General features: G+C 35.0%; 2 protein-coding genes and 1 non-coding gene across 3 annotated transcripts in view; all 3 read right to left on the minus strand.

Annotated features, from left to right (window-relative positions):
- Window positions 1-993: 993 nt before the first annotated feature.
- LOC131539950 (U4 spliceosomal RNA) lies at window positions 994-1134 on the minus strand. The gene has a single exon (XR_009271137.1). It is a non-coding gene; the product is annotated as a U4 spliceosomal RNA (small nuclear RNA).
- Window positions 1135-2399: 1265 nt separating this feature from the next.
- Window positions 2400-7810, minus strand: kcnj8 (potassium inwardly rectifying channel subfamily J member 8). Its single transcript, XM_058772725.1, has 2 exons — window positions 6638-7810; window positions 2400-4671 (listed from the first exon to the last, which is right to left on the minus strand). Exons 1-2 carry the CDS (start codon window positions 6988-6990, stop codon window positions 3771-3773), a joined length of 1254 nt encoding a protein of 417 aa, XP_058628708.1. The 5' UTR covers window positions 6991-7810; the 3' UTR covers window positions 2400-3770.
- A 1641-nt stretch (window positions 7811-9451) lies between these two features.
- abcc9 (ATP-binding cassette, sub-family C (CFTR/MRP), member 9) overlaps window positions 9452-18163 on the minus strand; it is a 37503-nt gene continuing 28791 nt past the window's right edge. Inside the window, 6 exon segments of the mRNA XM_058773110.1 lie at window positions 9452-10513; window positions 12547-12609; window positions 13188-13321; window positions 13549-13652; window positions 15309-15417; window positions 17298-17376. Of these exon segments, the coding sequence (XP_058629093.1) occupies window positions 10376-10513; window positions 12547-12609; window positions 13188-13321; window positions 13549-13652; window positions 15309-15417; window positions 17298-17376 (627 nt within the window). The 3' untranslated portion in view covers window positions 9452-10375.

An 18163-nucleotide genomic window follows, 5' to 3' on the forward strand; every position in this document is an offset into this window, starting at 1 on the left:
CAAAACTTCATTTTTGATCAGTAATATGCATTGCTAAGAACTTCATTTGGACAACTTGGGCATTTAGTTTTTTTGCACCCTCAGATTCTCAAATAGTTGTATCTCAGCCAAATATTGTCCGATCCTAACAAACCATACATCAATGGAAATATTATTCATTCATCTTTCAGAAATATCAATTTCGAAAAATGTACACTTTCCGGCTTCATGTTCTGTTCAAATAGAGCAGTATGATCAAATCTAAGCCTTGAGAATATGGTTCTTCATGTCTTTATTTCTTTCTGTTACTCTATATTTAACTTGCCTCACGTTACAACTCTTTGAATGCTATAAAACCATCTCCGTGTTCGTTCTTCTTCCCATTGTTTCTGCCATCTATTCTTCACGTTATTTGAATAAACACTTCATTTCACTCTTACTGTACTTTAACTGCATATCTAAGAAGCAATTTATCTAATGTTACTCAAATAATCCATAAAGTATACAGCAGAGCTAGAGACGTAGAGGGCGACGCACCACGCCGTCACTAACATTTCACCGTAATTACAGACGAAAACGCGCACTAATATTTAAACTGTCTGTTAACTGTATAAAAATGCATAAACATGCCATTATACTGACCTGACTCAAATAAACAATGTACTGCGAATAAAAAGTAAACAATTCACATGCCTTCAAAGCGAAAAGTACGTATTGGGAAAATTAAGTCTGCGCAAAATTACAGTTATTTACGGTACATTTGTTTACAACCAGGAAAATCAAAGCAAACATCTGCTACAAAACTATCTAATTTGATGTGGGGATCTAATTAACGTGGGGATAGTTGTTAGTACACACTGCCATAAAATAATTAATTATTGGATTAGAAAAAAACATTAAACCAAACATAAGAAGCCCAAATAAACAGTCACCGAAAGATCTAAATGGAACTTTCAATTGCTAAAGCTCCAACGTCACTCACGTGTATAATTCTATTTTCACCAAATAAATCAGTCTCCGTAGAGACCGTCAAAAATTGCCAGTGCCGACTATATTTCAAGTCGTCACGGCGGGGTATTGGGTAAAGTTTTCAATTAGCAATAATCGCGCCTCGGATAAACCTCATAGGCTACGATACTGCCACTGCGCAAAGCTGATTGTCAGAGCGTCCAGAGAAGGGAGCTCACCAAACCACACACGAGTCCCCTCGACGGTAAGCGTACTTACTATTCCCTCTCCGATAGACAGGGTCACTGCGAAGGTGGATATGCAATCGAAATGCTGCAGCAAAAGTACGTCGTGAAAACTAGGTGTTTTATGAACGTTTTAAACAGATATATATATATAAAGACTATTGGTTAACCTCGCGCAGTGCATGATGGGATATACAGCAGTTTTCAAGTATACGGAGAGCAAAGTGCCATAAATCGTTTACAAAATAATTTCATAACATAGACGCACACACGCGTAAATAAAAGTCAATTTTCTCTCCAGTCAGTGGCAATGCAATGCTGCGATTCCTTATTTGTTTTTCACATCTAATGTGCAGCCCGCTTTTAATGTCGGAACTGCAAGTGGCCACCAGAGGGCGGTATTGACCTTAAAAAAATTATCCCCACTTGACTATATTTACCTTTGAGTGATTAAAAGTGTGTAAATCCGTTTAAAACGGTGCTTAATTTGGAATATATTAAATAATATGCATTTAATTAAACATTAAATTCGCCAGTGAAGTTGGACAAGTCGAGTTGTTGCAGCTGATAATGATTTATTAGCTTGACTTTTTAGAACATCACGTCTAATTACTTACCTATGTAAAATGTTGCACAATATAAAACTCGGTCTACAAACGTAGTTGTATGTGTCTTCATATCGTGCAATTATTCTAGCAATATTATTTGGAACGTAATAACTTATTTAAACGGTCAGAGTGCTGACTTTCGGGATATTCACTATGTTCACTAAAAATGTTCACTAGCTACTTCTTAATTAACGTTACTCACAACAAATACATAGGCTACACAACACACACATAGGCTAATGCAAATAGCATCAACAATCGTTTGATGTTTACCTGCCTGACTCTCAAATCATCAACGTTGATCAAAGATGCTCTTGCTAGTCGCAATAAAGCTTGGAGGAAACGTTACTCCTTACGTCTTGTAGTTGCACAACAAACCACCAGAGGTCGCCAACTCATGCAGTTTCACCAGTTCACCACCAGAGGTCACCAACTTATGCAGTTTCACCAGTTCACCACCAGAGGTCGCATGCAGTTATCCTGCATTTTCACTGTATACACTTTGTTTTACCCCTAATATTATACTGAATTGCTTTCTTTTGATGATTTTTATTTGTTATTGATTATTTTCGTGGATCATTTCAGCCTTATTAATAACGCTAATTAATTTATTAGGTTTCATTTATAGAGCTGATTGAAATAAAAATCCCAAAGCTGTATTGAGCAAATACAGTTTATTACAAATCAAATGAAAAAATGATTGATGACAAGACAAGTTGATTAAGTTTAATTAAATGTGAAACATTTTGTCATTGTCCATATACACATTACATACGGTACATTGCATTTAAATACAGAGTTATACAGTGATAAGTCATGCTAAAACTGAAGTATTCTTAAAAATAAAGGTTCTTTATTGGCATTGATGGCTCCATGAAAACCTTTAATATCCACAGAAACTTTACATTCCACAAAAGGCTTTTTATAGAGAAAAAAAGGTTCTTTAGATGTTTAAAATATCCTTAATTTTTACTTTAAAATGTTTGTCTATTTTAACAACTGCACACCAGAAAGTTCTTTGGGAACCAGTAATGCTTCTTTTATGTCATCGCTGTGAAAACCCTCTTTTGGAATCTTTTTTGTTTTTAAGTGTAGTGACAGATCACTTTTTCCATTTAGTGATGTAAATGCAAGTGTAACGGATTATCAAAGGGAAAAAAAGTAGAGCGGGGACTTGCATACATAACTATTTTTATCTATTTTTACTGGAAGGTTCAGTTATGATGTGAAAATTAAAAAAAGAAAAGAAAAAAAAGTTAAAAACAAAACAGATGCATTTCTCACAATAAGATCTGTAATATGCTTTGTGAAGCTCTTTGGAATTACATATTATTTGAGGATTTACAGTCATACAGGAAACCATTTGGGACAGGGTCTAGTAATCCTAAAGATCTTGATTAACTTGTTCTGGTGTATTTTATTAGAGTTGAATCTAAACTCTACAGAAAAGTGGATCTCGAGGGCCAGAGTTGCCCAGATGAGAATGGACCTAAAGAAAGACAGGTGAAAATCATAATCCAGGCATTCTGTCATGTAACTGCTTGATTTTGTCCACCCCCAGGGATGAGGAACCACACTTTGGGCATGACGAGAGTGGAATTGTTGAGGTGCATAGAGTTGCCCTTGCACACAGAATTGTTCCGGCGCATGGAGGTCCTCTTGTGCAAATAGTTCTGGTGCAACAGCTCGCTCTTCTAGAGCGTCTGGATCAGGATGGAGGGCTTCTCATCCAGCTCACTGGCACTGCAGCGCGGGGTGGTCAACTTAACCGTGTTCACAAACGTTGAGTAGTCCACCAAGTAGCTTGTTCTGGTGTATTTTATAAGGTTTGAAGCTAAACTCTGCAGAAAAGTCGATCTGGAGGGCCAGAGTTGCCAAGGATAGGAATGATCAAAAAATAGAGGAAACCATAGAAAAGAACATGACAAGGACCAAGAGAAAGACAAGGACTTAAAGAAAGACAGGTGAAAATCGCTAACCAGGCCATTTGTCATGTGACTGCTAGATTTGGTCCACCCTCAGGGGTGAGGAACTGCACTTTGGGCACGGCGAGGGCGGAATTGTTGCGCCGCATGGAGTTGTTCTTGCGCATAGAGTTGTTCCGGCGCATGGAGTTCCTCTTGCGCAAAGAGTTCTGGTGTGACAACTCGCTCTTCTGGAGTGTTTGGATGAGGATGGAGGGCTTCTCGTCCAGCTCGCGGGCGCTGCAGCGTGGGGTGGCCACCTTGACTGTGTTCCCGAACTTTGAGTAGTCCACCGAGTACACACCCTCTTCCTCGGTCACTATAGGCACGAATCGGTGGCCCCACTGGATCTCCTCGGTCACGTACGAGGTGCGAGCCTGAGTGGAGATGCCTGTGGTCTCCACCACACCTTCCAGGATCACGATGACTTCCAGATCGCTACACTGCAGCTCCATCGCCGAGAGATCGTACAGAGGACTGTCCTTATCGATGACGTGACATATGATCAGAGGAGCCAACAGGAAGATGCTGTTGCTGGCAACTGCGCTTTCTGTCTGGACGTCGATCTGGTGGATGGGTATAACTTCGCCCTCTGGCGTAGTGGTCTTCCGGACCACTTGGAGGCGCACAACCGCGTTGATGATCATGCTTTTGCGCAGATCACCCACCCGGATCATGAAGCACAGGCGGTTGTTGCGCACGGCGATGACGGCTTGTCGGCTGAAGATGAGGGTCTCGGCGCGCCGGTGGGACTGGGCGGTCTTCATGAAGATGCAGCCCAGCATGACAGCGTTAATTATCAGGCCGATGATGTTCTGTAATATGAGCACCGTGATGGCTGTGGGACACTGCTCTGTTATCATGCGGCCTCCAAATCCTATTGTCACCTGCACCTCGATGGAGAAGAGGAAGGCAGAAGTGAAAGAGCTGGAAAAGACAAAGAGAAAAGACTTTAATAGAACTATTAAAATAAAGGGAATAAAACAACCTAGTAACAATATTATTAAAAAACAAACAAAAAAAAAACAGTTCTTTAATGGTTTCTATTTAATATTATGCATATTGAAATTATGATTTTTAAATGATTCTTCTAGTTTTTTTATTCAAAATTTTCTGATTTTTAGTGATTTTTACTATTAATTTGTGGAAAATACAGATAAAGAATGAGTAGGTACATCTAAACATCTTGTATTGCAGGCTCTTAGGCAATAGATTTTATTTGATATATTACTCATATATAATATAATACATTCTATGTATATGTGTGTGTGTACATGTATAGTTTTAATTTATTAAAATTCTTTTAGATTATTTCAGTTAATAAATTAAGTTCTTTATATATTAAGCAATTATGAATTAAAACAGACATATTTAAATATTCTTTAAATATTTTTATTAATGATCATATTAATACAGATTAGGCCATATAATTGTATTAATATAATTATTTTATCATTCTTGTTTTAAAATGTACAAAGAGTAGTAACATTTACACAAATTGTAAGAATAAAGAATGAGTGTCCCCGAATAGTCGACGATTCGATGCTTGATTCGAGGAGCCTGATTAGACTCCCAATCTCACAGTCGAATATTCGCGGGGTGTTATGATTATGCCATTTTGGCTATATGGGGGTGCTCAGTGTCTGCTAAGTTAATAAGTTAATATACAGCCTATCATGATAATGCTGTAAATAAGAATCTTAAAAGAAAGAAGCTTTAAATAACCATTTTAACCTGCCTGAATAAATCCAATTTCCCCTATAGATTAAAGTTTCACTTTCTAATTCGTGACCGACAGAGCATTTTGGCGGCAAGGATTTAAATCTTTAACAAGACTCAAATTGACACAGGCACAGTGGAAGACTTCGGTTTTTTTCGATCAGGTAGGGTGTAAGTGATTTCAAAACGATTCAGTCTGTTTATTTGTATCGTGTATATATTATTTATCTGGTATAAGATGCCTTTGGTTGAGTTACGCTACAGTAAAGCGCTTCATTGTAGTACTATACGGTGATTATCTCTTCAGCGCGCGGTGCGAGCAGGATAACATTGCAGAATATTAATAACTATGACTGGCACTGTCATATACTGTACATAGCATTATAATGAGAACACTTATAATATTATAATAAAACGCTTCATTCTACTGGTCATCTTCAGCGGCGCTGCTCAAAACAGAAATGCAGAACGTTCTAATATAAAGTTATAATGAGAGCACTATTGTAAAAAAAAATGTTGTGAATTCTTAAGGGTTTCCCTGACATTTAATGTTAACTATCTTTTAATCAAAACATAAAACATTATTTACCCCGTTTGTATCTGCGAGGCGTCCGTTACACATTTTCCCTGTGTGTTTATGACTGTCGAATGTCTGACTCTGACTTGATTCTTGGTAATGTATTTTTGCCCCGCCCCCAAACATATGATTCGACTATCAGTCGACTATCGGCATGATTCGAAAATTCCGATTCGACTATGAAAATTCTTAGTCGGGGATACCCCTAGTAATTTTATTATTAATAGAAATATTTCCTTTTCAACAAGTTCTGCTTTATGATGTACTATGGAGCTAAACTGATGACAACATTATTATTTATTTTAACTGAATAGATTTACTGGAATTAAATTAAAATATATCCTATTTCAGTTATTAGTTTGCCATTATAAATCTGTAAGTGTTTTGATGCACGATATGAATGTTTGGACATTTAATTAATTAATTGGTAACATTAATTTAGTTTTTATATTATTAGTCTCCAGTCAAGGCAGAGTCTTCTCATATCTATTACTTTATATAAATATATATATATATATATATATATATATATATATATATATATATTTTTTTTTTTTTTTTTTTTTACAATAGCTAAAACGACTTGAGCGCACTTACTTGACATTAGTGACACACTGCTCCACGCCAAGTTTACGGGTAGGGTTCAGATCTCCGTGCGCAAAGGCCACCAGCCACCAGAACATAGCGAACAGCAGCCAGCTGCACAGGAACGTCATGGAGAAAATCACCAGGGTGAAGCGCCATTTGAGGTCCACCAAAGTAGTGACCACGTCCTGCAGGAATCTGCCCTGCTCGCGGATGTTCTTGTGCGACAAGTTGCATGCGCCGCTCTTGGCGATGAAGCGCGCTTTGTTCACGCGGTCCCTGAACACTGGCTTGCGGTGAATCGGCGACACGAGCGCCGGGGAGAACGCGAACTCTTCGGGAATGATGCTTTTGCGCGGCAGCATTATTCGAGCAGGTCACTGCAAACGGTCAGGAAAAAAGACTCTCCATTCATCGACTGTCAACAGCGCAGCTCCGGTTCAATTACCATCCTGCATCTGCCCTCTAACTCTGTTCAACTAGCATAAACTAAAGTTAAGAAAGTTATTTTGCATCTATCAGACCTTAATCTAGGTTCTTGTGTCAATTTATACAATAAACACCACATAAACATCAGCACGCACTCACCGCGTAAAGGCTCCAAAAAAGTATCTTTATGATTGTGCTGCGCTCTTACAGGACTTTACACACATGGGCGGTACATCACTGTCCTGCTGCCTCCGAGAAACATTCACCCTGGAGAAAAGAGGCTAAAACTACTTTCAAAGATTTAATGAACTAAATCTGCCCTTATTTTATAGATTAAAAAATGAAAATACTATATCATATAAACTGAAGTAGCTTAAAATAGAGTTAGTCATAGAGAAACTATAGCCTACATAAAACAGACCATATAATAGGAACAGATGAGCTGGCAGACAATTTTTTGAGAAATTTAAATGGAGAAAAAACACGTGTGTCTGTGTCAGTGCAATGTAATGAGTTATTGTAAGAGTGCAGGGGCTTTCAAACTGGGGTCTGGAGACACCTGAGGGCCGCAGGGGGGCGCTAGAAAGACTATGAACATTTTTGTTTAGTTTAGTTTTTTAATTGAAATACATATATATTTTAGGTAACAGGTAACTTTTTATACTTTTATATTATTCGACATATTTATGGAATGCACATTCTTGTTTTATTTTGCTTTCTGAAGACAGTAAAATTATGAGATTAATTGTGAATGTTTTGTTTAGTTGACAGCCCTATTTTTTAACAATAAAATAATAGTAATAAACCTAAATGTGCCTATTGTTTTTTTTCATTTTTATGACTAAACGTTTTCTTTTATGAGACACACACACACACACACACACACACACACGCACTTAAGAATAAGTTAAGAATAGTTTGAATCTTTCTCCTCAAAGTTGTCCCTAACTGCTCACTGATTAAGGCAATGTTCTCCGTAAAACTTCTTTGGAATGATATTTATTGTGAAAAGTGCTTTACAAATAAATCTGAAATGATAATATTTTTCTTCAGGTTTACATATCTAACTTTATCCTAATAGAGAGTAAGATAAAAGACGCTGTCAACTTACAAAGTAAACATTATACTGATTTGCTTTGGCTTCAGTACATTTTCACAGTCTAAAAGGTAACTATTTGTTGTCTTTATAATATCACACTTAATATGTTTCTTTCACGGTATAAATGGGTTTCTGTATATGGAAATACATAGCTGCCTTTATAATTTAGGAAAGAGGCAAGATTTAACCGTGTTTGGGAGTCCTCATCAAGTTCCTTGAATTAGTCAAAATGTGAACAGAAGGGGGCGCTGTGTAGCAAACTATTTTTCCCCCCTACACAAGGGACGTAGAAGTAATACAAGAGTTAAATGCGACAATTGTATTCCTTTTTTTTTTTTTTACATTTTCGACATTTAGTAAACAGTTTTCAGGTTTATAATTTTTTTTACCCTAATTTTTTTTTATATATAATAGTTTCCATGTTTTACCTATGCAAAGGCACTAAACAGAGATAAGTAAACACACAAAGCAATTTTTATTTTCATTTCATGTGTACAAAAAAAGTCAGGCACACAGAACAATGCTGTTACAAATGCCATATTAATTACACAGGCCTATGTACATTTAAAACAGTCCATCATGACTAACATGCTGCAAATACCTGAAATTTGCAGTAAGTTAAAAAAAACTGGAAATGTTTTGACTGAAATATGCTGCTGTTGGCTCTTAGTTAAGTTTTACGTCATGTTTACACATCACCAGAGTGTGTAAAGTGTGTCAGCTGCACTTTTACGCACATGGTTGCGTTCACAAGTTACTGGAATATCACTGCTCAAGTGTAACATCACAGCTCACTGCAAATATTCATCAAATCACCGACCCTGACAGTCAGAGTCCAATGAACAGAACGATTTCCCACAGTGGTTGAAGCTATGCATCATTTTACTGCAGGGACAAAGCGTCACTTACAACATATTGTTTAGATCATCTTTGGTTGTAACTTCCAGAAAGCAGAGTGATCAAATAAAGAAAGCTGAAGGTTAAAAGGTGAAAGGGAGGCGAGGGTACAGACTGGCACTCCATTAAAGGACGAGGAGAGAAACAAAGGACGTTATGTGTACAATACATCGCTTGGCTGTACAAAGACTGCAGACTCGTTTTGACATCCCCATAATAAAACATCATAGCGGCTTAGAAGAGAGAAATGAACTTGTAGTGTACTTTGAAAAAAGTGTAAGCCTGTTTGAGTATGCATTAAAATATATGGTAAATCTTTTATGTGTTTTTATAGGGTGAATCTCATGATAAAACGTCAAAAAAATAAAATAAAGATTGAATAGAAAAGAAAAGTATGGCCCTTTTTAAAAAAGGGCCATACTTTTCTATTTTATTGTGGAAAAAAATAAATTAAAATATGTATTTATGTATGTGTATATAATAATAATAATAAATGTATTAGTATATTACATTAAATCTTTCTGTGTGTGTTTGTGTGTGTGTATATATATCATTTTTTATTTTATTTTACATTTAAAAAGAAATGTTCCTAAAAAGGCATAGTCTTCCATTTTATTTTATTTTTAGTTCAAAATTGGTGAAATACGACCTGGACAGTTTTTGTGAAATCCACCCTCTTAGGGTTTTGGATAAGGAAAAAAACCGGAATATTTCTTAACTAAGACTGACACAACATTGTCACCAAAGGAATAAAAAAACAAAACACTAAAAATAGGTTTTTGATTAAGTAATTTGCATAAGAGGAATACAGTACAAAGTATAAAATACAATCAGTTTTGTATATAGGGTGTGAATAACACATTAGGGTTGATCTGGTGGACATTGCAGGACTCCCCAGAAAGTGAGGGCTCACGATTCTGTCCAGAGTACAACCACAGGCATGTGAGGGTGCGGGCTTTGGGGAGCCAGCTATATTTGTCCTCCTTCCCTAAATCTGTATCAGCAATGCACTTCAGACAGACAGACGAGCGTCAGGCCTCAACCGGACAGACGTGCTCTGTACAGTGTTGGTACTAATCAAAACACAGTAGATAAATATTTATTGCTTATGCGTTTCAGAGTACACGCATAATCAGCTTAGAAAAAGAGCCGTATAAGGTAAGAAAATGCTAAAAAAGAGTCTAATACTGCGCTTCATATAAAACAATAACAGTTCAGAGTCTGTGTGTAGTTGAGTCCTTTCCGATGCAACTCCCAAAAATGGCTGCCATTTTTTTCATAAGGCCAAAAGTGGTATAAACCAATGTGGTGACGGAGATGAGTGACTACATGTCGGCTTTGACGAAGGATGCAAATAAGCCATCCTCTTGTTCCATGAGAATCTCTGGTTTTCCATTCTCCATGATGCTTCCTCGCTTCATCACAATGACTAGATCAGCCGTCAGGATAGTGTGGACACGATGCTGTGGAAAACAGGCACAATCAAGCAGATGTGTGCAAATGTATTTCTATTGAAGCATCACCTTAGCTGTTGAGATTGTTTAACTATCGCTCAAATCGCTGCAGGATTCTGTAATCAGAGTAAAACATCAAGTTTTTACAGTACAAATGAAAACCAGCTTGAGGGAACGTTACAATCATCTGATCCATTTCCAGCACACAAAACGGTAGCAGGTGCAGGCCTTTAATTCGGTGAAACTCACAAAGGGCCCTGAAATAATTTGGCCCATCTATCATAAACACCAAAGGTTAGCGTTGTTTGTACTATATACAATTTTAGTTTTTATTAATATTTTAAATATTTAATATTTTATCTTTTAAATTTAGGTTAAAGTTTTAGTAATTTTGTTATGTTTTTCGTTTTTAGTCTTTAAGTAAATATCTCTATGTAGTTTTAATTTAAATTTTAGGCCAGTTTTAGTTCTAATAATTTGAGTTATCTACCTTCAACAATTAGTATCTGAGGCTATATTGCTAATTTTAGTTTAGTTTTTCATCATTTATATATTTTTTTATTTCAACTAAATTAGTTGAAAGTTTCTAACAGTTGTTTTAGTTAACAACACGCAGACAACTAAACATCATTTTTCTAATTTTTGTGAAAAATTGTAAAAAAAAAAAAAAAAAAAAAATCTCTATATATATATACACATATATACACACATTGTTTGCATAATAAATATTTAATAAACCACTAGTAAAATAAAATCTATTTTTAATTTAATTTTTAATTTAATTTAATTTAATTTTTTTAATTTTTTTTTAATTTTACAGAGCCTAGTGCTGCGAAAGGACAGTCTGTTTTCTTAGAATACCTGGTCAGGTAAGGGCCTTTATGTCATATTTAAAAATAAAAATAAAAACCGGCTCACAACACTTATATTGTATTTATACATATTGTACATATTGTACCTATATTATACAACATCTATATTTGTATTTTTACAAATGTATTTGTCAAACAGTATTTATTTGTCAGAAAAAAAGATAAAAGGTTATTAAAAAACTGTTAAAGATAAATGTTGTCCAGGTAAAAGCCAGATAAATTATGTTAAAAATGATTAAATAAGCATATTTCAACCTAAAATCGTAATGTTGAAGAGAGAGAGAAAAAAGAGTAGTCAAACACTAGTCAGCTGGCTTTAGAATGCACTCTAAATGTTTCAAAAATAAAAAATGGACTAACTAAATTTTTCCATTAAATATTTAATCCAAAAGTTGGGTTAGTCCATATTTAACCCAAAGTTGGGTTGAAACAACCCAGCATTTTTTAGAGTGTAGGGTTAGTGACTGTGCGCTGAAGTGTTCTAATAGGTTGCACACATAGGAAGCTTTTGGTTACCAACCAATGTGGCAGGGCGTAGGTGCCTAGGGGCGGAGCCTAAGCACGGTTACTTGTGCGTCCGGACTAAGATGCTGAAGAGGCTGTTCTCCTGTGCCAAGAGGTTAGGAGCGCTGTCGCACTCTACCAGAGTCCCAGAGGAAAACACCAGCACCTGCTCCGCCTCCAAGATGGAGGAAACCAGGTGCTGTGTCAGAGGAAGAGAGACGGGTGGACAAAGAAGGAGAAAGAAGAGAGGGGAAAAATGTGATGAGGGTGAGGAGAGGAAAAAGTGAAGAAAAAGTGCAGCAGACAGAGATCCAGCATTTATTCAGAGCTCAATCATGTTCTCTGACACAAACAGAGGCAGAAAAGCCATTGTTGTGTATCTGTCGCTCTGAATGACAGTTTACAGTACAGACTACAGTGGCTGCAGGCTTATAATATTCTTATGAGCCAATGTGTTAATGCCAAAAGATTGATAGTGACTGATTATCAGCTGTCAGAAGTGGTGAAGAAAGATGAAAACAGAGAAAGGATCGAAGATTTCAAAGCCTGGCAAGCATTAAAAGTCCTTTTATCCCTTTAAAGATCTATTTCTGTATTTCTGTATTGTATTTCTGTGTCCATTTCTTACACAGACCAGCAAAAAAAAGTTGATATAGGGTAACTTACTGCTATAGTGACAACCGTCCGATCAGCAAATGCAGTCATCACCACTTTCTGAAGAATATTTTCCTGTTGAATTTTAATACAAGAAAAAAATGTTCAGAAATTCAGCGTTCATAAATTATGCGTTCTTTCCTAAACAAGACCCAAACAAGATGAAATCGAAATACAATCCAATCAACTCCCAATCATTTCTTCTCAATGAATTTCCTGTTTCAATCTATAATACATTACATTATGTAGGTAAAATGTATTGAGAAAGTTTTTATAAATGTTTAGCAAATGATATAAAATGTAATGGATGTATATTTAAGCCTAGTCCCAATGCCTAAGAAAAAAAATCTTAGGGCAAGTCATAATTATGAGATACAAAAATGAGATGAATTAAAAGATGAATTATGACCTCAGAAAAAAACTCAGAATTATGAGATAAAATGTCATAATTATATCAGAAGTCCAAATGCTTTGTCATAATTATGGCTTTTTTTTTTCGTTTTTGTAAACCTGATTTCAACTCAAAATTTTGACTTACGATGTATCTCATAATTTCGATTTTTCATGTCATAGTTATGGTTTACCAAATCATGATTTTTTTCTTATGGAATGGAAATGGTCTTCCGTAGTTGTAGATGTAGATGTGGTTTTACCGTGGCCATGTCTATAGAAGCTGTCGCCTCATCCATAATTAGGATGCTGCTTTTGCGGACAAAGGCCCGTGCAAGACAGAAGAGCTGTCTTTGTCCCACGCTGAAGTTCTCCCCTCCTTCTGTCACCACAGCATCTGGGGAAAGACATACGTACAGCATGATGCTTTACAGCTGTTCAGATCGAGCAAATATCACTTTTAAATAAAACTGAATGCTTCGGGTCATTATGAAAAGGTCAGAGAACTCCAGCATTTCACTGCAATAGAAAATTTTCACTCAGTGTCAAAATCATGAGGTGACTGACATTATGGTGTCAGCAGATTCTGATAACGGCTGAACAGTTGGAGAGGATCATTCTTACCCAATCCTCCTGGGAGTGCTTTCACCATATTCTTCAACTGAGCGATTTCAAGTGCTTCCCAAAGCCTGTCATCAGTGCAAGTGCACTCGGGGTCAAGATTTAACCTAAAAATGCACATGTGCAAACAAAAGCACACATAAAAAGAATTAACAGACATTCAAATCACCCAAAATGAAAACTGCCATCATTTCATCATATCTTATGTTGTTACAAACCCATAAAAAGACAAAAGGAGACATTTAGCAGAATGTTCATGCTGCTCTTTTTCTTACAATGAAAGTCCTCTGAAGTTATATGATCATTTTGTGTAAGTAACAGTATCGGTATTCAATAGTCAAGGGCTAGTGAGTAATCATTGGTTTTGATATGCGGTATTTTAAAAGTTTGGTGTCAGTAAGATTTTTTTTTTTTTTTTAAGAGTGATGAATTATTTTATTCATCAAGGATGCATTAAATTGATCAAAAGAGACAGTAAATACATTTATAATGTTACAAAGGATTTCTAATTCAGGTAAATGCTGTTTAAAAATGTTCTAATCCTGAAAATTATAAAGTAGCACAAATTCAGCATTAATAATAATATGTTTCTAGTGCACCAAATTAGGATTTTACAAGGATTTCTGAAGGATCATTTGACAATGAAGACTGGAGTAATGGCTGCTGAAAATTCAGATTTGCCTTCACAGGAATAAATGATATTTTAAAGTAAATTAAAATAGAAAACAGTTACTTGAAATTGTGATAATATTTCACTGTTCAACTGTAATTTGGGCCACATATTTACAGTTTTTGTGAACATAAGAGACTTCTTTCAAAAACGTAAAAAAATGGAAAAGAGCAGCTTGGACATTCTTCAAAATAACTCTATTATTGTTTATTTGTTCCACTTAAGAATGATGTGGGACAACATCAGCTTGAATACATATGACAGAATTACATTTTTTGGATGAACTTTACCTTCTAATGAATTACACACTCGAGGGACGTAGTGTTAATGCACTCAATGACCATAAGAGGAAATGCTAATGAACCCATATTCACATCCATTTTAACACGCTGGGAAATGGATTCCAACTGCAGCTTCTTCCTTTACAGCCCTACATTTTCCGAAATTAAAATCGAGGAAAGATTTGCTGTACTAATAATTCGTACGCTCTGTCTCCTGGGCCCAATGATCCATTAGGCCTGCTTCATATAAACATTGTCATGACAACAGCTTGCCCAAAACCATTCCCAGACAACTTGTGATGGTGGTTCAGTTTTATTTTCTTTCTTATCCCTTGGCGGCCTCTTTAAACAAACCCCATATGCTCACTGTCTTCAGAAACAAACATGACACTTAGTATCCGTGAGAAGTTCAAACAAGCTTGGAGCCGAGGACACTTGTAGATACATATTGAACATCCAGTGAAATAAATACTTAACACTGTTTGAAAAGAAACATATAGGGGAATAAAATACTAAATCCATAAGAATGTATAGCTTATTCTGAGAACAGCAGAGTTATGCAATGTCAGTATATATCGAAACGCCCCCTATTTCACATCCTGGGGGTCACTGTGTTTTGTAAATGATCTGTGTTTATGCTGAACTTCTGATTAAAAATGTCAGGCAGGAAGTGCGTGTTTATTGTCCCTGGTCTTGTCTGTTTGGGTCAGTTTAGCCTTAGTGAGTGCGTGTGAGGTGCATGCATTACGCAGATACAAATGTATTTTTGTGTCTGTTTGTATGTTTGAGCGAGCATGTTTGCGTGTTTATACCGGATGGAGCCGCTGAACAGCACTGGATCCTGTAGAATGATTGACAGACGGGATCTCAGGGTTTGGAGTGGAAGCTTGCAGATGTCAATGCCATCAATAACAATCTTTCCTAGAGCAAAAAAAAAGATAATAACACACAAGTTTTTTTTTTAAATTAGATTTTATTTTTATATTTTCAGTTGTCATTAGTTTACTTATTTTGTTATATGCTTTTAGAATTTTTAATTTTTTTTTATTTTTAATTTATTTTTATTTCAGTTTTAGTTTGATTAATTTTAGTACTTAAACATATTTTATTTCAGTTATTTACCAAAGCAGTATTTCTCTTTTTTTTTTTTTTTTAAGTTTTTCACCTAATATTTATATTTTTTGTATTTATTTTAAGTTTATTTGTTTGCATGTTTGTTTTAATTTTCATTATTTATAATGAAACCACTTTTAATAGTTTTAGTTAACAAGAACGACACTGGTTTATATTTAGCTCATATTAATTGAGAAACTACACTGATATTTGTATTTGTATTTATTTATTGAAATATATTGATTTAATATTATTATTATTTTTACATTTTTATTTTCTATTATTATTTTTTATTTTTTGCATTTTAAAAAACTTAACTTTAGTTAACAATAACAACACTGGTTTATATTTAATTTTTAAATCATATTAATTGCGAAAATTGAGAATTATTTTTATCTTTTCTTTTTTAAATGTCTTTAATATATTTTTATTTGTTTATTATTTATTATTTAAACAATTTTAATAATTTTAGTTAACAATAACATCTCTGGTTTATATTTTATATTTAGCTCAAATTAATTATTTATTATTTCATTATACATTTATTTATTTATTTTAGTTAAACCATTTAAAAGGTGTTTAAAAATGGCAATGAGTTACAGCACATAAAACATACACTTTCTATTATATACCAATACAAATTTAATATCAACTTCATAGATGTGTTTTGCATCAGCTTCCCAGATATTTAACATAATTATATAAGATATAGCTATATTTAGCTCCTTGCAAATCTCAAACTAATCACAATAATGTTTTTTCTTCTTTCCCTGAAGGATTGTTTTATTAGCTTTGGGTGTTCAGGTCAGTTTACAATAACTTGACTTTAATACATAGTGGTCTGTAGTGGATATCAGGAGACCAAACACAGCTCTTAAGAGTTTCATTTTACCTTTATATGGACACAGTGAAGAGAGAGTCCATGCACTTCTGATTTAAAACATCTCTAACAGCCGTGCTCATGTGCACAAAACAGCATGAACTGTTTGATTTGGCTGAAGATTTATTTTGACTAAGAGAAATATGGTAATGCTGCATGCTGGATAATATGATAAAACTCAGAGAAAATAAATGTGATGTATTTTTGTTTGTCATAATAATAAAATCAATATCCCCAAAATAACACTATTTAGTTATAACTGTTATTTATAGCATTGCTTTAATTCTTCTGCATTATTTTTGTTTAATTGCTAAGGAAAGAAGTAGAGAATTAAAAAAAAATAAAAATGCATTAGTGAACGTTGTACTAAATATATTGCATGATTTAGACAACATAGTTTTTTATACACTTTCTGTTTGATATCTTACAACAAATGAAGCTATGGTTCCGTTTTAAATCAACCAGACTAAGTAATTCTGTTAATAATGACAGTAAGACTCAACAGATCTCTATGGTTAATGTCTAAATATAACATCATGGCTGCTTGTCAAAGTGACAGTAACCATAAGGTAAAAGAACAAACAACACTGGCAAAGAAAAAAATGTTTCTAGGGTAAGCAGCTGAGGACATTAAAAATAACTTTTTTTTTCATATTTTCCAAACTCTTTTTTTTTTTCTTCTTCTTTAGAGATTCAGGGTCAGCTTCTCTCCAGCGGCGAGCTTGACATACATCTGAGCACTGTAATGCTCAGTGAACCATAATGTTTCATTAAATAGAGACTTGGAAGATGTCCTGGGAAGACCTACCTTCGAAAACATCCACCATGTTGAAGAAGGTCAGAGACAGGGAAGACTTTCCACTGCCCGTTCTGCCACAGATGCCCACCTGGGACAAAAAGAACAACACGTAAGCACTTGACACGGCCTGACATTTTCAGATTGCTTTTGTATAAACACGCTCAGGGCTGCTCTCCTAAATTACACAAACTAGTGCGGACAGTTACAGTTCCCATGTCACAACAAGAAGCCATCTGTGCTGTCGCACTCGTATATTGAGCGCCAGGGCACCTATTAAAAACAAGTTAGACTAATAAAGATAAAAGCTTATGACGGAATTGCAAATTGCGTAGGTTTTGCTACACTGTGTAGTTGATATTCAGGCAGAGATTAACTGTGGTTTCGCAGTGCAATGAGAAAATCATCGCTACAGTGACAAAACCGCAAGTACGTGTTATGTGCTACAACAGGTCGATCGGTATCAGGACTACCAAATTCTCATTGTCAGCTTTGGTTGGAGGTTGTGACATCTAGGACCATTTTAATAATATAACGGGCAACATACAGATTGAGAGTAATAATATTGTTTATTTATTGAACTGTTATTTTAACATTATTAATATACTATTGTAGTATTTATTAATAATTTGAATTTTAAGTTTATAATGTGCTTTTATTATTTTTTGTTTTTTTATATTTCTATTTAGCTTTAATTTTGTTTCAGTTTTAGCTACGGCTGTCAAATCGATTAATCATGATTAATCACATCCAAAATAAATATTTACATGCATGTGTGTTTATTTACAGTATATATATATATATATATATATATATATATATATATATATGATTTATAATACGTGTATATGTGACCCTGGACAACAAAACCAGTCATA

The sequence above is a fragment of the Onychostoma macrolepis genome, chromosome 04 (assembly GCF_012432095.1).
Source record: "Onychostoma macrolepis isolate SWU-2019 chromosome 04, ASM1243209v1, whole genome shotgun sequence".
NCBI lineage: Eukaryota > Metazoa > Chordata > Actinopteri > Cypriniformes > Cyprinidae > Onychostoma > Onychostoma macrolepis.

Excerpts from the sequence above, each read along its gene's own strand:
- kcnj8 (XM_058772725.1), bottom strand. The coding sequence starts at position 6,990 with ATGCTGCCGCGCAAAAGCATCATTCCCGAAGAGTTCGCGTTCTCCCCG. Across the intron at positions 4,672-6,637 it reads CAGTGTGTCACTAATGTCAA|CTCTTTCACTTCTGCCTTCC; the intron begins GTAAGTGCGCTC and ends TGTCTTTTCCAG.